Genomic DNA, 22,258 nt, shown 5'->3' on the forward strand with positions numbered 1-22,258 from the left:
TGCTCTCATCTGAACCTCTTCTAAGCAACCCCGTTTATCCCAACTCCTAACTTCTTCATGCTAGTAAACTTGTCATGGGAAATTATTTTTATAATGGATTTCTTGGGCCAGTAGGATGCCTTAGTGAGTAAAACCACTTGCCACGTAAGCGTGATGACCTGAGCTGTGTCCCTGGACCCCACAGTGGGAGAAGACTCACTAAGGTTGCTTTCTGATCCACACACTGGTGCTGTGCTAGACACACAAACACACAGAGCATGGAAGGGAACTTTTAAAAATAGACCTCAGTGTACTGATGTGTTGGCTAGCATTGGGAGTTAGCTACACATTAGGCAAACACTTCAAAGATGAGGGAGTTGGGCTCTGGAATAACTGGCATCAAGCCACACCTTTTCTTGCCAAAGTTGCAAATCTAATAAATTGGATCGTCACAAAATAATTTATCCATATAAAATAACTATTTTCTATCAGAAGGCTAAGGGGAAGGAAACATATAACCTATAATGTGTACACGCAGAACATTCAGAGTTCATCTTTCCCACTGACTGTTGACATACTTTTATTGACTGTAGATAGCTTAGAGAGCCAGTCCACCCTCAGTTAACTGAGGCTTTGAATTCTACCCCACTCTGCTTTGCTGGGTTTCTTTTTGAGATTGGGGTCCTTCTAGAACTCACTTACGTAGACCAGGCTAGCCTTGAACTCAGAGAAATTAATTTTACCTTTTTTGCCCATTATTTTGTGAAAACATTTACAGAAAGAGATTGTTGATATACTAATTTTATTAAAACATGATACATTCTATAGCTGTCTGTCAAATCTTCAATATTTGATTTTTTTCAATTTTTTCATTTCTCACAAAATGATGATGTGAATTTTGTCTACACATTGATTTTCATGATTTTGGAAAACTTCAGAGTATAATTTGAAGATGAGATTAAACACTATTTTTTTTTTCTGGCTCTGATATTTTGTTGACAAACTTAAATGTTTTGAGAAGTCAGGACATTATTTTGGTCCCTCTGACCAGATCCTAACTTAAATTCTTGAAAACACAACCTCATTAATGCCATTATGGCTTAATACAGAAACAGAATCCAGCCGAATGCACATCACTCTGTGACATTTTATTTCTTGCAAGAGACTGGGTCTCAAGGGAATCTCAATTATAGAAATGATGGCCATTGTAGCCAAAAAATTGATGTCTCATCCCACACTGCAGTTTATCTCGGAGGTCTTTTTGTTCTTCTTGAATGGAGTTATGCAGACGCTTCTGTGCCATGGACTTTGAGAATGTGTTCCTAAGATTTCGCAGGTTGGAATGATGCTTGGGCACTCCAGCTCTAGGGATCCAATCTAAAAGAGGTCTTGTTTCTTCATTGCTTTCCATGTTCATGCCCAAAAGTTCTGGTTTACTTAAAAAGTTGTCAAAAGTGAAGTCAGCCATATCTGCTTTGTTTTGAAGAATATTAGACTTACTGAGGCGAACAGGGTTTGGACACATAGCATATGGGTCACGGTAGGCAGACTTAAGTGGTTCATAGTCAATGTAATGGTTTGACTTAGAGCAGGATATGGGGAGGGGCTTCATCTCCAGCTGTCTCCAGTACAAATCATCTGTCTTTTTAGTGTCTGTGATCTTTGGAAATGATTGTAGGTCATAGAGACTAGTCAAGTCTTTAGATTCATAACAAGTTGGGAGTGGACAGGTAGACATCAAGCCTTGCTCTTCCTTAATCTTCTCTTCAACATCCTGGTTTTTATGGGTTATTCCAGACAGGAGGTTATTATTCATTGCCATAATTTCTGCAGAAGTGGGTATGAATGTATGAAAAGCACACAAAACTCTAGGGGTACAGTCTGGACAGGGAGGTGGTATTTGCACCGTAGCCTCCAGAGGTCGTTGGTTCTGAGTAAGTCGGGCAATTCGACCATCCAAAGGTCTAGTAGTTTTTAAGGCAGGATGGAATTTTTCTTGCTGTACCAGTGGAATAAAAGGGGGAAATTAATTAATAAATATAGTAATATAATGATATAATTACAAACTGGCCAATTTCATACTCATTTTCACTATCTCAGTAAGCAGAAGTGAGAGGTGCACAGACTAAGATGCTTCGGTATTTATTTGAAGACATTGAATTTTGGGCACAAATAAATACATCTTTCTCTTTTACTGGCTTTAGGTAAAATGGAAAAAAATATATGTTTTATTTGGCTATAGAGAAGCTTTTCTGTGTGGAAATTCTCAGCTCTCAAAATTTCAAAGATACAAAAGGACTCACTGGACAAAAACTTAGGAAATCAAGATTGCATTGACTATCTCCTGAGCAGCTATTTAAATCATCTAGGGAAGGTTAGAGCCTCGGCAATCACAGTCACCTCAGAGGTGGCAGAAAATGCAGTTCCTAACTTTAGCTCTAAGACCAAGCCTTGTAAAGTCTACAGTGGGGTCTGGGAGCTCATTTCGGGAGGGTGTAAGAGAACAAACTCGTGCACTGTGAGCCCTTCTCCCAACGCAGGAACACACATTTTAACAAGTGTCTTGGGTGCTGCTGAGGCTGGTGCCATGCTAAATGCTTTGAGAAGCACTGTCTGAGGTGTTTAGTCTGTGTCTGTTACTAGTGTTAGGGACTGAGCACAGGGCCTTGCACACGTCGAATACATGCTCTGCCTCTGAGGTATACCCACTGCCCTGTCTGTGACACATGCTGTTGCTGAGGTATACCCACTGCCTTGTCTGTGTGAGCTTTTGAGATGATTTAAAAGTATGGATGCAGTCAAGCTTGGAAGCTGCAAAAATAGGAAGCATATTTAGGATATTATTACTGGAGCTATGTATGTGGAGAAGAAAGGAGAGGGGGCATGTGTTCTATTCTGTGGCAGAGGCTTGAGTGAAAGCTATATCCTTTTGTTTTGACAGATGTACATTTAAGATTTGTACAGTGTTAATGCATGCATATTTCACAATGAATGAAGAACAGAAAACCAAAATTTTAACTCAGGTAAATGGTATGCATATCAAATCTTAAAGGATAAAGTATACTAAGGTCTATATTTTAAAATATGTAAAAATAATAAAATTATTGATGGGTGGTTAGAGGGAATAGATCATACAAAAGACTGAGTTAAGCAATGATGGTAGAGTCTAGCTGATGAGTAGACAGGTCTTAAATGAAAATTATTTCTGTATGATTGAAGATTTTTATAATATGCTAAAAGAAGTGTAATATAATAAAATATCAAATAAAATATAAAATTTGTATAATATCAAAAAGAAGGGTATGCATGTCTCTGTCAGGGGAAAGGTAATGAGAGTGTGTCTTGGGGGACGGGTAGGGATAGAGTTCATTTGGTGGGATACTACTTTCTTAGAAGCTTGGGTTCAGTTTGTAGTGCTTCATAAAACCGCATAATGGCAGAAGCCTGTAACCCACACATTAAGGAACTAGGACTGGGAGTTCAAGGTCATCCTTTGCTACATAGAAAATCTGAGGCTAGCCTAGGCTACGTGATACCCCATGTTTGAAAAAAAAAAAGAGTGGTGATAAAATAGCAACAGTAACATAGACTAAAGGAATATGGAGGATGATCCTTCTGGACTGTCCTAGCTGGAGGTATTTCTAGACTGGATCATTAACTGTTATAACCTTTAGCTAGTCAAGCTTTAGTAAATAAGTGGCAAAGAAAGACCCCAGCTTCCTGATATGTTTCACTAATTTGTCATTAAAAATAGGCTATCAGACTTTAATAGTATCTGTCACATGAGCAACAGCTTTTAGTACTCTTTTTTCTTATGATATATCCCAGGCTAGCTTTGAACTTGATGCGCAGCTGAGAATGCCCTTCAGCTCCTGGACCAATTACCTCTGGTCTTCAAGCGCTGGAGTCATAGATATGCTCCACCAGGCCTGCTTTACGCAGTGCTGAGAAATCAAACCAGGATTTCATGCATGCGGAGGCAGCACACTACCAACTAACTGAACAACATCTCTGCCTCCAGGACTTGCATTTCATTAAGAAGCTTCACAGGGATTTTTGTCACCACTAACACATGCTTTCCTGGAGTTAGTCATGCGTGTTGAGCCCACATCAGTGTCAGAACTGTAACTAATCCAACAGGAAGTGCCCATTGCAAGTACAGAGTCAGAACGATTAGAAGCCCTTGGGTGGCTGATAAAGTAGAGCTATGGACCCAATCCAGGTGTTTGATTTGGAATCCCCTTAACAAATGCTGAAACTAATATAAAATAAAGTGTTTGTTCTGACCTAAAAATTATCCATATTTTTATATGTTTATATTATATATATTTCCACAATTTATAGCTTTGGAAATTATGTTTTCAAAATTTATATTTACAGAGAATACAATTTAGGCATTCAGTAAATCAACACATGAATATAGGTCACTTCACATTCTTTATATAATTGGTCTAACAGATCGTATATTTTATCACAGTACTTGATAATTTCTTTCAAGCCATTTATATAATCAGTTGTCTATTGATATAGGCAAAAAACTTATTGGCTTTTGATTGTAATTCAGCCAACCCTCAATTATTGTGACTATCAGGAAGAAGTCAGTCATTTCTTCAAAAGTAATGGGAATGGTAAGATACATAAGTCTGTAGAGATCCAGAATCGTTCAGAAATCATGAAGTCACTAGTTAAGTTTTACTTTCTGTAAGCTACTCTTTTGTGAATTATTTTATCAACAGTACCATGATAGAAAACATGTCTAATGAATAATACTATGAAGAAGTTTCTTTTTCCAAATACTGACAAGAATATCCAAATCAGTTCCAGTAAGTTCAGTTCTCTTTGAAAACCAACTAGATTGTCCTTTTGCTTAGGTGGCCACCAATACACAAGACATAAAACCTGGGAAGAGCGAGGAGATGAGGCCTGGATAATCTCTCCCAAATAACTGAGAGTTGACTGCAATTACTTACAGGCTGTGGGTCAAATCCTATCTGTCCAGTTAGCTCTGCTAGCTCCTTTTCATGGTAATCATCCAGTTCAAGGGGGCTCATAGGACCTAGACCTTAATGGAAACATTGTCGAGTAAATGAAAAATGATAATTAACTACTTTGTAAATAGGAAAGCCTACCCACTTTATCATATAAATCAGAACCAATAAAACATAAGCCAGCCCTACCTCCCAGTTACACACTTAAGAGAGAAACTGAGTTCTCCCACTAACTTGGATTCGTATTTATAATGAGTAACACGGGAGAACATCAGAAAATGGAAGCTTGCCATAGATAGCATTTGTTGAGTGTCCCTTTTTGTTTTCATTTTCTGTATTGGCATGAATTCATACCTGTAAAATCGTGAGCATATGAAGTGAGCCAGTGAGACCTCTCAAGATTTCTCTGTATATTAGCGTCCTTTGCAGAGCTCATCGTATCCCATGGATTCACAGAGGAGTTAGGAGCAAAGGTTTTAGGAGGTTTGGGGTAGAATACTGGCTTGTTTTTCTCAACACATTTAGGAAACTAGAATATGAACATAAAGATTGCTGTTATTGATTGTATATACCTGAATAAGGACTGTTTCACCGTCCCAGCAAGCACCAGTTGAGGTCATTTTCTTCATTAATTACAATATTCAAGCCAGGCATGTTAGCTGTAACTATAACCATATTTTATCACAAAGATGTAAATATCTCTTCTAAAAGTCTCTGAGAACCTTGGTTGGAGTTTGTCCCTGGATATTCTATTGCTAGTACAGTTTCCTTAGACATCCTGAGGGTTCTGTGTACTGCTGGCTGCTTTTAGCCAAAAATGGCTGCTTCTTTGTCTTCTCTCCCTGAAAGGAAAACTGATGATGTTGGACACAGCTGACGAAACCTTAAGTCACTCAAATTCAAATATAATGGCCATTCTAAATATACAGCGGTATCTTTAACTCTCTAAAGAGTTGTGCATGTAAACTTGGCTAGATGCATTTTAGTGTGACTCTATTTATGAGCTCATAGTATGAGCTTCACACATATGTCAGAGAGGATAAGGACAAGGTGGCATTTAAAGGATTCTGTCAGAACATAGCCCCAGGGCAGGGAGATGGCTTAGTAGGTAGAAATGCTTGCCAGGAAGTCTAACAGCCTGAGTTTCATCTCAAAATTCTTGGAAGAAGGGAGAATGACACCAGGAAATTGTTCTCTGACCCCATGTGCATATATACACACCACTGCTGGTCGAGCACCTTTAATCCTGGCACTTGGGAAACAGAGGCAGGCAGATCTCAGTGAGTTTGAGGCTAACCTGGTTTACAGAGTAAGTTTTAGGACAGCCAGGACTACACAGAGAAACCTTGTCTTAAAAAAAACCAAACCAAACCAACCAACCAAAACAACAACAAAACCAAACCAAAAACCAACCAACCAACCATACAAACAAAAAAAATCATTGGTTTATATAAACTCTCCCAGTCAAGTAGCAAGAGGAGGGACATGGGAGAGGAGAGGGCACTATCCGAGTTCACAGAAAGTAAAGGGTGATGCTTAGGTTATAATTAGCCGTGGCTCTTGCAGAGGACCAGGTTTGGTTCTCAGCACCCACAGGGCTCACAGCCATCTGTACTCCAGTTCCAGGGTACAGTGCACTTTCTGACTTCCATAGGCACCAGACACGAACACTGCACACATAAGCAAGCACTCATACACACAAAGCCAAAAATAAACAAAAGATGATGAACCAGGATGTACCCCCCACCTAGTGGAGTGCAAAATTTTTTATTAAGGTTAGGAATGGTTTGAAAAATGATCAAAAAGTTAAAAATGATGACTAATTAGAACAGATCACAAAAGAGATTAAATATTAGAAACATGAAAAAGAATAAAACCCGTGGAAAATATTTGTATAGAGCAAATATGGAAGAGACTGGGATGTAGTTGAGTTGGTAGTGTGATTGCCTAGCATGGGTTCCATCCCCAGCACTGCATAAAACCAGTGCAGCAGCACACACCTGGAATCCTAGTACTTGAGAGGGAGGCAGGGGGATCATAAGTCTGAGGTCATTCTTGGCTACAGGTCAAGTACAATACCAGCCTGGGCTACATGAAATCCTGCTATAAACAAACAAATACTTAACACACCCCCTAAGACACTGTAGAAGATATAAATACAGTATGTTCTTTTCTCGAAGGAGTTGTAATTAGTTGATGAGCTATACAACCAGTGTGGAAGGTTTTTGGCTATAGAGTATAGCAGGTGTTAGCGGAGAAAATCCCCGATGGACTTATTTCATATTTTCCAGCTTTTATCTCATCCCCCAAACTTTTCATGTTTGTAGGCCAGCTTTAATGAAATCATACAGACAGTTAATCAAAGCTTGAAAAGAAACAATATGTCTCCCCTATCACTGAGACAGGAGATGCTGACAAAGGACAGTTATTAACCAGAACAAAGGACTCCTGACTGGATCCCAACTATGTTTCAATAGAAGCAAATTGTGGTGCTGAGCCCTGGAAAATGAGAAATTTTTAGACAGGCAGGAAGGCTGTGGAAGAGGGTCTACTGAGGAAAGAGCAGATGAGGGGAGAAGGCTGGCTCAGAGGCCTTCCTGCCTCACTGCCTCACTGGGCTTCATAACCACTTGGGCAAAGAGGACCCCAAAGGGGAGTGACATGAAGACAGCACATGATAGAGGCCATGGGAACATGAAGTAATGGGGTGCTCACCAGGACAACCTCATAGTTATGTTACTTATGTGATAGATTTTTTTCTGAAAGAATCAGAGGTCCTGTGATGTTTTTATTTGCAAAACTTTTTAAAATAATAGTTTTTTAAAAAGTAACTCATTTTTAAAGGGCATAAAAAGCGAGTTCCAGTTGAAATGGTTGTGTAAAGGGTTCAGACATACTTCAGATCACAAATGGGAGTTGTTTACATTATGGACAGCCGTGTGTCACTGCAGTGTCCGCATGTGGCCTGCCACGGTGGTTTTCTAGGTAAAGCTCAGATGTTTCCCACCTTGCATTATCATCTGCTCGCCTAGCTCACAAAGTCTTGAGTGTAAGGAGCTACTATGTGGAGGAACCTGGCATTGCCCCTTAGAAACTAATTGGCCAATAAATGCTAGCTATTGTTATTTTCAAATGCCTAGATATACTCTCTAATGTTTGAAAATGCCTCATTTTTATCCATATGGAGTTATGGTACAGGGTAAAAAGCAGAGACAAGCCCCACAAACCTGAATTCTGTAATCACTGCCTAGTCACAAACTTTGAGTCTCAGTGTCCCCATCTATAAACCAGGCTTGGTGATAGAATCTTAGAAAATTACTGTAAGATTGAAATCATCTATCTCAAAAGATTTGTGTGCAGAAATGTAACATACTATGTTTTCTCTTAAACTCTGATACAAATGCATTACTAATGACTGGCATGAAAATAGCTGATGAATCTCTCTAAAAACAAACCTTCCAGTTCTTCTCTGCTTAGTGGAATCACTTAAAGTACTTAATATATGATTTATCACAAGGGTGCAGTTAGAGAGCACAAAGGATGTGAAATGATGCCCTTCCCCAGCCCTTCCCCAGTGTAGTTTGAAGGACACACACACACACACACACACACACACACACACACAAAACCATGTTTGTCTTATGCCTCTTGAGATGTCCCATAACTATCACAAGTATGTGAAATCATTAATAAAGTAAGAAAATGTGAAAGCTAAGAATGGCACACTTTTCGTCTAGATATAAGATGAATAGTCTACTATGTGATCTTTTATGTGTCTGATACATGTATTGTGTACATACAGGTATGTGGGTGGGGGTGGGGTGGACATGTGTATGTTAAAGGGTGTGTACATGCCATAGGTTAACACTGGGTGTCTTCCTCTATCATTATCCATATTATAATCCTTAAACAGGGTCTCTCACTACTGATTCAGCTGGACAGTCTGGCTAAGTTTGCCCTGCATCCCAGCTTTTTATGTAGGTGCCGCAGATCAGAACTCAGGGCTTCATGCTTGCACAGCAAACACTTTCCTTGCTGAGCATCTCCCCAGCACTATCTTGTGTATTTTATAAGTGTATCAGGTACAATTAATTTCCCCTTAAACACACATTTTGAAAGGGTACTTACATCATAATATACAGCCTGACCTGGCCAAGTCAATGCTTTTTTCTTTGAATCCATGGGAAAATCGAGCAGTTCATATCTGTAAGGGTTACCTGAAAATGGACACAAAGCAGTTATTCTTAAGATATCAGAGTGGGCTTTTAGTTAACCAGACCTATGGGTGCAGTAAGACCGGGGAGAGAGATCCTGTTTCTACTACAGATGTAGTGCAGCCATGAGTGTCTGCAGCGGCTGGGGTAACTAGTCACGTGCCCTCAGCTGACTGCAGGTCAGCTGGGCATCTTGCCTAACCTACTGGTGCTAGGCCACTACATCGGCTGCTCTCCTTGTAGTTTTTGGTTTTATGACTGAATTCATGCCAATGATAGGAAGTCATACAGTTTTGATTTCAAGTCACACTGTACCTCTTGTCTTCAGAACGGTTGTATCGCAGGCCTTGGTTGGCACCGTAGGAGGAAAAGGCTGCTGGGTACGAGCTTTAATGCCGGTGTAAAGGTCCTTAGGCGATGTAAAGGTCGGAAACACGGAGCCACGGCTTATATGTGTATGGTAGGGATGGTCAATTGGATAAGGTGAGCAGATTTCTCTACGATTCATTGAATAAATAAAAACAGACAAAGGGGGACAGTAAAGAACCCATCCAGTGTTTGCTGTGGTGCATGCTGATCTAATCCTGGGGAGATGGCCCAGAGCACCTTTCCTATACTCACAGAGATAGCATTCTATAGAAACTACCAAAACAATGAAATCTTACTTTTTCTAGATAAATCAAAACTAATTTAATTTGAAAAATAATCATACTTAATTATATTAGTGAGTAGTTTTCCTAAATGGCTAAGATAAAACAGACAATATATTAATTTTATAGTTTGTAGGAAGCATAGAAGAACTTTTTGTTGCTTTTAACTTCCACTTCATGTTTTAAGGAGATGTATGTATTTTATTTTTACAGAACTATTTTGAGCATCTGGCTTAGTAATCCATTGTCTTAGGAATTCCAACCCAGGTCACTTGTTTCTTTGAGCAATCAACAAAACACACACACACACAAACACACACACACACACACACACACACACACACTTTTGAAATTAAAACAAAATAGCACAGTGAAGAAAAATGTTCAAAAGACAGAGGGGTCTAAGTTTGCTATTTCTTAGAGAACTGGCTCAGGCTAAGAGGAAGTGTGGGAGCTATTTGAACAGGAGGAAATTTGAGACGGCAAGCGCCACAGAATAGAGAATGGTGTTTATAAGTAGAACCCAATAAAACAAGACCCATGTTACAGTTGAATTGTATTCCTTCTCAAAAATCTGTGTGTTGAAATGCTACCCCAAAGCGTTCTATTGTAAACTAATTTGGAAATAGGGTCAGTGTGCATGTAGTTGGGCAAGAGGGGGGTCATACTGAAGTGGGGTGGGCCCCTAATTTGAGGGCTGTTTGATTAAAAGAAAGTCAAATTTGGACATAGGGAGGGGCGCACTGAGAATGCCATGTGGGGTCAGAGCTGAGGGGATACATCTGCATGCCAGCAGGCCCTGGGCCAGCTAGAGATTCCCCTCAGCTCTCAGAAGGGACCAACCCTGCCTACACTGAGGTGCTGTGCGTCTTAGTACGCAGACTCAAGAAATATAACCCCACCAAAGGGCTTTTCCTTTCTCACACTTTGTGAAGAGTTAAAAATCTCAAACAAAAATCCATCAAAGGTTGTTGTTTAATATCTGGCTTCCCCACCCTTGACCTGGCTTCTGACAGCTTTTTGAGTAGCTAGCTTTTCACTTTAGCTGAAACACAGTTTTAAAATGTTAAGATTTCCATTAGGGGTAAGAGAACTTGGTGGCCAGGAGCACCTACTGCTCAAACACAGTTTCTTATGCCAGTTTCTAATGAAAGGGGCTCTGTTTCTCAAGGTCCCGGCTGATGCCGGGGAGTGGGCAGGAAATGAACAAGATGGCCCAGAGCTATCTCATGTGTCAGGAAGGGAGTATGTGATAAAAGTAACACTGCCCACGGCCCACCGCGCTGTGGGAGACATTAACAGAATACAGGAACAGATTCAAGGAGCAGCTTACAGCCAGTGCAAGACACAAAGGTCTTTCCCTTTCTGAGTTCCTAAACCAAGACAAACACCCACAAGTTTGAAATAGGTTATTATTTAAAAAAAAAAACACCATTTTTTTTTACAAGAGTATGTAAAATTCCCATGCAGAATACCAGAAAGGAATTTTTTGGACAGAAACTAATGTAGTCCAGGTTGGCCCCAAACTCATTATATACCTGGGGATGACCTTAAACTCATAATCTCCCGCCGTTGCCTCTAGGCACATGCTAGGAATCAAACCCAGGGCCCGGTGTATACTAGGCAAGTGTTCTACCATCTTAGCTACAGCCCAGCACCAAACAGTTTATGCAGATGCTCTGCTCTTGGAAGTTAATGCAGAATTCCAGATGCCATCTGCACACATCAACTCTCTCAAGAGCACAACGGGGAAGGAAGGACAGAAAGAGTAACTGCAGCCAGGAAGCCTGTGAGCATTCCCAAGTCCACTGCCCAAGGGTCACATCAGCACTAAATCAAGTGGAACAGGACAGTGTGTAAATAGCACTTCACCCCTGTGGTCTTCCTCTCCAAAACACAGCACCCATCTTACCATTAAAAAAAATTCAGCCAAATTCCATTTGGGGTCCTTCTACAAATATTCTATAAACCTCAAAACTGTTAAGATTCTCAAAACAAGTCAACTCTAAGGAGCTGTCCCAGGCAAGAGGCACCTGAAGAGACGTGCCCTAAGCGTAATCCCATGCTCGAGGTGCAATCCAGGAACAGAAAAGGACAGTGTATACAAGTGATCAGATCTGAAGTGTGGGCTCATTAATTACAGTGCATCACTGGGGTTCATTTGCTATGAAAAGCATGCTGCATGGACATTAAGAGGCTCACAGGAGGGGGAGTAGGGTATGCAGAGAAACTTCAAATATGTAGATAAGCCCAACACTATGCTAAAGTACATTTGTATTTAGAAAGACTGACTGGATCTAAGGGGAGAGAAATCAGAACACCAGTGCCTTGGGCTTCTCCAGACTGTTCTCCAACAGTTCAAATGCAGCTGTCAGGAAAAGTTCCCTCTGTATTCAGACCTATCTAAGTCAGAAGCCGTGCTCTCATTCTTTTATTATAATGGGGAGGAAAATATAAAGTATATACTTACCTTACTGCTGAATTAGGTGGTTTGGGTAGCCTTGAATAGAAACAGGAAAAAGTCATAATTTAAGTTGGAGCTTTTAAACACTTGAGTTCCTATTAAAAACTTAAGAATATGAAGATATATTCTGTGCTTAAACCATGTTGACATGTTGGCAATTTTTTATTGCCTTGCACAATGATAAGACACAGGCACTGTTATTTTCATCTCTTGGTTGTCTACTGGTTGGTTTTCCCATGGATTCCAACTTAGTCCTGACCACCAAAGCTTTTGCAGTTTTTATTTGCAGGGAAGGTTCAGGGGCTAAGGTTCCTGTTCTCAGCTCTACAGTCATAGGCAGGCAGTAGCCAGACAGTCCTGAGAGCCTGCCATCACGTGTGATGCAACGGTGTGTCCTAAAGCAACCCGTGTGGACTGGCCAGGAGGATATATAAATACTGCTTATGCTCTGTCCCTTTGCCCATGGCTGCTCGTTCATGACAGTAAATATTGCATAATCACCAGAGGGTAGAGAACAAAGCCAACCAAGTTCCCAGAGGAATGGGCTTTCTGAGCAGTTCATTCTGATGTACTTGCTAACTACTCTGTAGCCACAGGCCAGGAGAGAATGCCATAGTGCTAGAAGCAAGCCCCTGAAGAGAGAGTTACACGCTGATACTGTCACTTTCAGCCCATGCTTATAGACTCTGAAAGACTTCGGGTGCAGAAAATAACCAGAATGCTATTATTTTGCAATAAGATATATGAGAAAAATAGAATACACTCTTAATTGCTTTAGATATCCTCCATTCTGGATATATTCACAAGAAAGCAGCAAGCCACATAACTGTATTATACTATCATAGTGCATTATAAACACAATTCGCTTGAGCCATAATGCTTTTGATCTTGATTTGTATTCTGTGGGTATGAACTAAAAAAAGCAGTCTTTTTCTGTCTTTCAGCTATGTTACAGAGGCATAAAGTGGGGACAGGAAGTGACGGATATGTGAATCCAAAGGATTTAGTGTTGCTAGACTGATAACTTTATGTAACTAAAACATGAGTTGTCATCTAAAATTGTTCTCACGTGACAAATTTTGCTATAATTCATGACTAAAATAGACTTGTTTCAAAATGAAAACATTAGATGAAATGTTTTTTTAAATATTAAAAAATTTAAAAGATACAACCAAAGTAACAGATGTACAGAGACACCATTTTCTTGACACCAGCCCATTAATTCTGCCATCTCTGAGTAAAGCAAACACAAAGTTTGGCTCCCTCTAGTGGCTCAGTCCTATATTGCATTCGCTTCTTAGGACAAATCTGAAGGGTGCAAGTGTTCCTTCAGGGTCTCTTTTGTTGCTGTATGTTCATTGAATGTGGAACTAGGCTCCATTAAGGAGATGGCATTTTATTTTTAGTCGAAAATAAAGTAGTGGTCTTTCAGTATACATAAGAAACCATTTCAAAACAATTTAATGTGATGGAGACAGCACTTTGAATTGTAGGTGAGATAGCAAGTATCCCCTATCTATAAAGAGACAGGGATTTTATTTAAATTAGGTGATCATAACAGCCTCTCTCATCATAAACTCAAATTCAAATTGTGTTGAGGACCCTTGGCATTTCCAGTGACTTGTTATAAACATCTAACAGGCTCTTACTGGACTGAGAAGGAGGAAGGCAGGGGCGTGGCCTGAGGTGACGGCCTCCTCTCCTCCTGTCCGTTAGTCTTTAGTTTCCTCAGGCTAGTTAAAGACTACACAGAGCCTGTTTGGTTTGTTTTTTTCCATTGCTTAGTGCTGATTTCTGGTGTTAGTGATCATTAATATGAAGGGGAGGTTTATTTCTATAAAAGGGCTTTTGAATTTCTCAAATAATTAATTTCCTCTTAATCCTCTGTGACCTCACATAAAGCAGCCCCTGCCCAGGACTTACAAAGAGTCGTTTCCATACACGTCGCTCTTCTTGTTCTGTGTCATATAGTAATACTGCTCAATGGGAAGCTTTCTGAAAAGACAGCACAGTAAACTCAATGGAGTTCTACAAAAGGACGGCACATCCATGAGACAGCGAAGGACGAACAGGGGAACACAGCCATAACTATACAGAGCTTCTATATAGAGCATACAAAACGTAGTGCTTTAAGGCTGTAAGAAGTTTTCCCTAAACAGGATGGGACAGCACAGGGGTGTGAGGTGGTGGCTTTGCCCCGTTTGTCACTGCTGATTGTTGTTTAGAGGTGAAGAGCCAGGGAAGCTAAGCATCTTAGAATCTGTGGGATAAAGAATTGCTTGGCTCCAAATGCCTTCTTGGTAGACATTAAGTTAGAGTCTGGAATAAGTCACATGCAAGTTTCTTTCCTTGGTTGGCTCCTATTAATGGCATATGGTTTTCCTTTTTTATTATTTGTTTCTTCCTGGTGATAAATTTTGAATTTGTTTTTATTTTTTACACAGTTTTAAGTTTTTCTTCATGTAGTCACATTAACTTTCAAGTACCACCATCATTACCATTAAAGAGGACCAAGAAATAGTTCACCAGATCCTTTAGTTCAGACAGTACTACAGGTCTATTTAATAGTTTTTATCATTTGACAGCAGTTTAGTGAAGAGTCTACCTACTTTTCTATTGGAGAACTCAACGATGTTACTTGACCAAACTTATAAATATAAGCATTTATGAAAGTGAAAACAAGACTACACATTTTCATTATGTTGATTCTATTCTTTCAGTGAATAGATGAACTGGGAGATGTCTGACTCGACTTAGAATTTCCGAAGCGTGCACACTATGGCTGAGTGAGTTTTGGTCAAAATCCCTTGAGAGTTTTACTTAGCTATCGTCTTCAAAGAACTGTAACCCAGGTGCTAAGCCAGTGCTTGCTATATTCAAGTTATGGAGTAGACAATAAGTGAATCAATAAATGGAACAGGTGGTAGCACTTGGGAGTTTAGCATCAAACAAATCTGGGGTCAAATCCCTGCTCTATAGATCTGCAATGTCTCAAAGGCTCCCGGGAAGAGCGACAGCTTCCAGCTTCCAGACTTACCAGCACAGCTCAGGGTTTCTCTGAGAGTGGAGCCTTGAAGGTCTGATGTGTCTGAATCTTCCTGTTCGGTCTCTGTGGGATCTTGCTTTTGATTTGTTGATGCTTAGAGAAGATCACTGGCTGCACATGGCCTTGTATTACATTTCATTTTCTATCGGTGGCTTATCTTTTGTAATTTATGTCTTTCACATGCTTTACCTAGACTGTTAGTAAACCAGGCAACTGAGAGTGTTAGATAAGGCAGGAAAGGTGGCTCTGTGCCGTAGTTTTATGGAGTCCATTCTGGATAAATATAATAACCTTTAGCAAATAATGTGGCATCTAATTTAATTTGCTGCTTGCTTTTTTTTTTTTTTTTAAAATCTAGGGCCCTGTGCATGCTAGACAAGTTCTTTACCACTGACCATTGAGCTATATCTGGAATCTTTTTTTTTTTTTTTTCCTTTCATGTTCCACTTTTAGACAAGGTCTTTCTTACGAAGTTGTCCAGGCCTTTAATTTCTGATCCTCCTGCCTTAGCCTCTTAGTCAGATTATACACCCACATCACCAGCCCTAGGGGCCTTTAGTTTTGTATTTTGAACACCCTTGATGAATGAATGACTTTACCATCTATTACTTAAAAATAGGAGCGGGCAGTGAGTTCAGTGGGTAAAAGTGCCCGCTGCCAAGCCTGACCAGTTCCCAGAACTCACATAGCAGAAGCAGAGAACCAACTTTCAATGTTGTCCTCTGACCTCCTTGTCCCTCACCCCAGACACATAGGAATCAACCAGCAAACAGTGTCCTGCAGACTCAAATACTGTTGTAAAGACTGGTGAGCAAGCTGGAAAACATGTCTGTACAGATTGGGTTAGCTTTTGCTCAAGCTAAACCATTTTTAACCCAATCTCCTCCTTCTATTTTTTTTTATCTCATTTAACTTAAATTTTTATCTGATGTGTGTGGCTGTATGTGTTTACATGTGCATCTTTGTAACACATGCATATAGTAACTGTGTAGTTCGGAAGGGAGTGTTAGCTCTCCCAGAACTAGAGTGAGCTGCCACGTGGGTGCCGGGAACCGAACCCGGGTTCTTTGGAAGAGCAGCCAGTGCTCATAAGAGCTGAGCTACCTCTCAGCCCTCGTTTGCTTTTGCTAAGTGAGGGGGAGTTAATCAGAGTTTCTAATCACAGTGCTTCAATGTCTCACATGACAGCTGCATAAAGCGAATCCCACAGACTTCTGCTGACTTCACGACGGGAAGCACAGAGCCCGTTTTCCTGTTCGTATCTTTCTATAAGCAATAAAAGGCGTCTAGAATCAGACACACTGACAGAGAACCAACAGTAAGAATGAGAAATGGTCACTTACTTTGGCCAGATCTCCCCGCCAAATCCGTAATGCTGGTGTCCTTTGCTCATGAGACGGGGAGGTTCACATTTTGGCCTGTGTTCTTCGGGAAGGGAAACTGGAAGCACGCCACCATATTCTCTATCGGCACCCCACCGAAGCCTGCACTGTGGCAGAGCCTCCCTCAGCTCCTGATACCTGCGAGACACGACAGACTGACGCTGCTTGACTGCACTGAGAATCCTGTTCGCTTCTTTAGGATTTTAGGCCTCGTGAAGGCTTCCTGAGCCCCGTGGGCCGTACGATGAGAGTGTAGGGGAGCAGTCAGAGATATGGAGTGGAGCTTGGAGATGCCTGAGCTGCCAGCTACCTCTGAGATGGTACAGTACATGGCTTAGAGCATCCACACCCACACACAGACCCACGCACATAACTGCTAAGATAGAACTGAATGAAATTTTGAGATAAACAATTACTAAGCTATGGCCCACGGACCTACTAACTGTTCTGAAAATAGTATTTTACTGGAATGCTGCATTTCATTTATGCATGGCTACAGATCTGAGCATCTATGATGAAACTGTAAAGCCCTGGCTCATTACAGAGAACATGTCCTAAGCTCTACACTAACCAGTTTAGGAGAGTTTGGTGACAGTTGCTCTGGGGTCCTGGCAAGTAGCTTGTCAGACCTTTCCCCTCTCCCCAGCTCTGACTATGATCAACACACATGGTTTAGGGGTCATGACAAGGGAAAATATTAAACACTTGTGATTAATGACAAGCTAAGCTTTAATTTTTAAGTTTGTAAAGTTACATTTGAATCATAAATGAGTTAATTTCTCAATATCTGACCCCAATAAATTACATTGTCCCAGAAGGCAAGCCAGAAGGAAACGTTAATCAATCATGGTACTGACACGCGGTGACACTGGAAAGTTACAGAAAAAAAAAAAACATTAAAATAAGAGGTAATGACTAAACCAGCAGTGACCCATATCACCCACCCCTGCAATCTTTCTGTGTCCTGGCTGGCAGGGAACTCATGGCAATTCAGCTGCCTCAGTCTACCGAATGCTGGGATTAATAGGAGTGAACCACCATGCCCAGTCTATTTCCTTTTATTGTAGATACTTGGTGTGTGTGTGTATGTTGGAAATCGAATCTAGATTTCCTCATGCATGGGGCAAGAGCTCTGCCACCAAACTGTTCCTACTCTCTAAACTTTCAATAGAAAACTTTCAATAGAAACAAAACAAAGCGACGCGTTGCTTATTAACTTAACATTCTCAAAGGATTACAAATGAGATGATAGAAAATAGTGGCTGCTGTAATTGTTCTAAAACACGCAAGTGAATGAAGTAATTGAAGTAAGGTGTAAAGGTTGCAGTGTTCCGTGGCTACTGGGTAAGCCAGAGCCCTATTTCTGACTCTCTTACTGTTTACACTGTGCTCTGCTAACCCAGTCTTCCTCTGGTTCTGCCTTTCTTCTGTGTTCCAGAATACATATAGGTGAAGCCTGGTAATACATGTTTTCACAAAGCTTCTCAAGTGATTTTTCTTTTTTTCCTTTTCCCTCTCTCTCTTTCTCTCTTTCTCTCTCTTTCTTTCTTTCTTCTTTCTTTCTTTCTTTCTTTCTTTCTTTCTTTCTTTCTTTCTTTCTTTCTTTTTTTTTTTGAGATAGGGTCTTACTTGGAAGCCCACGCTGGCCTTGAACTCATGACAACAGTTCTTATTCAGTGGTACTGTCTTAGCTTCCCAAGTGCTCAAATTACAGGGATAAGCTGCTAGGATTATCCCTAGATGATTTAATGTACTCTGACTGCTTTGTCCACTGCATAAAAAACAAAGTAGGCTGGTATAATTGTATACTACATTAACATTGCCAAATTAACTAAAAATGTGTCCCATTTTATAAGGGCATGCCTGTGTCTGTGCTTAGAAACTAAGCTTCTGAAAGCTAGCGTACACCAGGACATTGATTTCTCACTATCACTAGGAGGAGTGATTCCCTGGCGCACAGGGGCTCCTGCTTTCTGTTGTTTTGTTTTGCTTTGGTGAGTGCCCCGTGGTTTCCCTTGAGAGTCATTGACCCAGAACTTGTTTGGAAGCAAGCCTCGGGTATGACAGTGTGGAGAGGCTGCTGTTGTCTTGATGAAACTTCCCAGAGCATCCAGAACGCCGAGGGAAAGGATCTTCTCGAGGCTGCCTGGTGGCTCCTTATGAAGGCATTAAGAAGATGGGTTGTAGGAGCACATGGTCGTCCTGGTGTTGTGCTGGAGACTATAGCAGGAAAGTGCTCACATGAAATAAAGGGGAAAGCAAGGCTTGCTTGTGAGAAGCCAGGAATGGTTGTTCTGCTTTAAATGGCCTCTCACACTCTGGATAACTGATCACATGGGCACTTAACTGTCTCAAATGTTTTCAAAAGCACTGAACATGTCAAACATCTGTTTATATATTTATTATTAATAAGTATTTTGCCTGCATGCATGTGCACCACATGTGTGCCTGGTGCTAAGAGATTTGGGAAGAGGGCATCAGATTCCATATAGCTAGAGTGTGAGCTAGCACCTGGACTTGGGCCCTCTGTAAGAACAGCAAATGCTCTGAAAGCCAAGACATCTCTCTAGCCCTGAAAAAAAAATTTCTTTTGCAAAGAGCAGGTTTATAAATTGAAATGGATCCATGAAACCTGACCAGGACAGCAAGAGCCTAAATGTTAAGAGCAGTGTCTTGGAGAACCAGTGTTGGTGCTCAGACCCTGAGGGAGACCCTTGAAGAGCTCTAGGCATGGGAATAATTACTTATCATTTCACAGGTTTCAGACTGAAAAACCAGAGAAAACAGGTAGAAGTTACAAGAAAGAAAAAGTCTTTTTAGAAACACCACAAAGAAAATGATCATCAATCATTTTCAAAATGATCATCGATCATTCCAAAAGTAGAATGGATTGCCTGTGTGGAAGGTTTTTGTTTTATGAGTGTGTGTATATGCATGACTATATGTATGGTACACGTGTGTGCAGTTGCCCTAGGAGGCCAGGAGAGGGCACTGTATCTTCAGGAACTGGAATTACTGGTGGTTACAAGCTGCCTAATGTAGGATATGGGAGCCAGACTCACATCTTGAGAACCAAACTTGCGTCCTTAGGAAGAACAGCAAGTGCTCTTAACAGATGAAGTATCTTTCCAGGCCTACTTTGGAAGTGTTTAAACTGAGATGAGGTGGCTTTCTGTCCATTTCCCTAAGAATAAAGAAACAAGTTTGTGTGTGTGAGAATAAAGAAACAAGTTTGTGTGTGTGTTTCTACTCATTCTATTGTGAAGCCACAAGTTGACATTAAACATCTTCCTTGACCGCTCCTCACTTTTTGAGAGTGGGTCTCTCACTGAACTTGGGGTTTACAGATTTTACTAGACTAGCTAGTTATTGAGCCCCAGTGATTCCAGGGCTCCTCCTGTCTCTGCCTCCCCAGCGCTGGGGTGACACGTTCATGCCACCTTCACTTGCTTTTTATGTTCCTTTTTATGCTTCCTATTTTACTAGGGATCAAACTCACATTTTCAGGCTTGTGTGGTCAGCACTGTGCCAGCTGAGACATCTATCTACCTAACCTCTTCTACATGAATTATTAGGGATTTGGCCGTGTGAAATTAGAAGAACACAACTACACAAAGTACTTAGAAAACAGAGACTTATTTTTCCTCTAAAAATCAAGTAAATCAAAGGGTTGGGGGGGGGGTGTAGCTGAGACAGAGTTTGGCGAAATATGTGTCTGTACCCTACATATATCACAGGTGAAAGAGGGTAACAGTTCTACTGTATTCATGGCTGTCACGAGGAGCGAAAGGTCTACAACAAAACACAGCATCATGTTTGCCACCAATTCTGGGATTCTTTCTTGGCAGAAGGTGTTGGTGGGCAGGCTGTTAGTGAATACTGTAGAACTCTATTAAAACACTCTCCAAGTGAAGGAAGGACCATCCTAGGCTTCTAGAACAGGGCTGGAAATGTAGGTTGGTGGTAGTGTTTGCCTTGCAGGCATGGTCTGGACTCAGTCCCTAGCAACACACACACACACACTTGTAGAATGCAGTGGAAGAATATGTCTCCCTTGTTATAGCCTACAGCCCTTTTCCAGTTTTAACAGATTAACCATGTAGTTTACTCATGTTTTGCCTTCTCCTTCATGTGATATATGGGAGTGCTCACGTGTATGTGTTATAGAAAAATTCATGAATGCAACGACATCTTTCTCCTGCGTTTTTCTAACTTTTGTTTTACCTGTCTTGTGAAGCAGTTGGCCGAATAGTTGTTTCATATGGGGTGTGCAGTCCATTAGAGTAAAAGGTGTTTGACAGAATGTCAGCTCCTTCAAGGTTCCTGCAGCAGTGGGGCCTGCCGTGAATTACCTCCATGCTTCTTGCCTAAAATGTTAGTCTGGAGATAAATAAATAGATAAAAATGAAAATTTGGACTTGTAAACTGCCTTGGTTAGACCGGATAGGAAACAGTTTCTGCTGGCAAAATTCAGCTCATCGATGCACAAAAACCAGAGGCTTATTTTCTTACTGGCTGTGAGGGTCTGTGGATGCTGTCAAACCTGTGGGAATAAACTGAAGCAAACCTGCGCACGTTGTGAAACAAGCACTGAGTCCCCTACTACAATTCATGTCTCACCTCAAATTTAACAATATTCAAGAACAATCAGGTGACTTCTACCGTGGGGGCCTTTCTAAGCAGGGAGACTCCTCATTAACAGGTCAGGAGCCCTTCCTCTAAAGGCTCTGCGGATTCTGTTTCTCAGGCAGTTAAACTGGGTGGTGCGCACCTCTGGCCTCATGGGGGACATTGGGTTCCCCAGAGCGCTGGAGAGAAGCCCGTCCCTTCGGAGGACTCGGGTCCCTAGGCGCCGTGCAGCCAGGGGTCGCACGCACCTGACACATCTGTCCCGGAGCGCTGCCCGACCGTGTCTCCCCTTCTTGTCTCGGGAACTGGTGGGTCTCCTCTCCGCGGGGCGTGGAATTTCGTGGTCTTCCGCACCTGCGGGCCCCGGGAGCGTGCGGGCAGGTGCGGGGGAAGAAGGCCAGAGGGCTGCGGGTAGGCCGGGGCGGGGTTGAGGCTGCCTGTGACGGCGGTGGTGACCGCGCAATAGGTAACACATCCTGAGGGTGGGGCGCTGGCCGACGTGCGGTGGGGAGCCCTTCAGAGCATCCTAGACCACCAGAATTGGAAAAAAAGCCGGAAGTGAGGAAAGAGGGCTTTGTGGCTAGGGGAAAGGTGTCACCCGCGTTTCCCGCTTCAACCCCATCCCTGGCCCCGGAGTCCTAGCGCCTTTAAACTCCTGCAGATGCCGGAGGCGACCAACTACAGACTCGGCCCCGCCCCTGCGCACCGCCCCCTTCTCAGGCCCCGCCCACTCGCCTCTCTCCGCCGTCCCTGGGGCCTTTTTCCTTCAGGCCTGCTTCCGCCCTTCTACCCAAGTCCCACCTCCTCCCTCCCTCGCCCCACCTCCTGAGGGCACCAACCCAGCCCCAGGCCCCGTCCCCGCCCCTCTGCCTTACGCCATAGGCTGACCCCAGGCGCCCTCTGGTG

The 22,258-nt window shown here is 41.8% G+C and overlaps 1 protein-coding gene across 1 annotated transcript; it reads right to left on the reverse strand.

The window, feature by feature from the left end:
- Positions 1-1,106: 1,106 nt before the first annotated feature.
- On the reverse strand, positions 1,107-21,965 carry C6H7orf31 (chromosome 6 C7orf31 homolog). Its single transcript, XM_021165816.2, has 10 exons — positions 21,601-21,965; positions 20,948-21,103; positions 16,685-16,861; positions 14,219-14,290; positions 12,302-12,331; positions 9,497-9,678; positions 9,096-9,184; positions 5,322-5,496; positions 4,950-5,041; positions 1,107-1,978 (listed from the first exon to the last, which is right to left on the reverse strand). Exons 2-10 carry the CDS (start codon positions 21,079-21,081, stop codon positions 1,163-1,165), a joined length of 1,767 nt encoding a protein of 588 aa, XP_021021475.1. The 5' UTR covers positions 21,082-21,103; positions 21,601-21,965; the 3' UTR covers positions 1,107-1,162.
- Positions 21,966-22,258: the final 293 nt, after the last annotated feature.

This window comes from Mus caroli, chromosome 6, assembly GCF_900094665.2.
Source record: "Mus caroli chromosome 6, CAROLI_EIJ_v1.1, whole genome shotgun sequence".
Lineage (NCBI taxonomy): Eukaryota > Metazoa > Chordata > Mammalia > Rodentia > Muridae > Mus > Mus caroli.

Coding starts and splice junctions, on each gene's coding strand:
- C6H7orf31 (XM_021165816.2), bottom strand. CDS start 21,081: ATGGAGGTAATTCACGGCAGGCCCCACTGCTGCAGGAACCTTGAAGGA. Junction 9,679..12,301: donor CCACCTAATTCAGCAGTAAG/GTAAGTATATAC, acceptor AATGAATCGTAG/AGAAATCTGCTCACCTTATC. Junction 5,497..9,095: donor GTCAGGCTGTATATTATGAT/GTAAGTACCCTT, acceptor TTCATATTCTAG/TTTCCTAAATGTGTTGAGAA.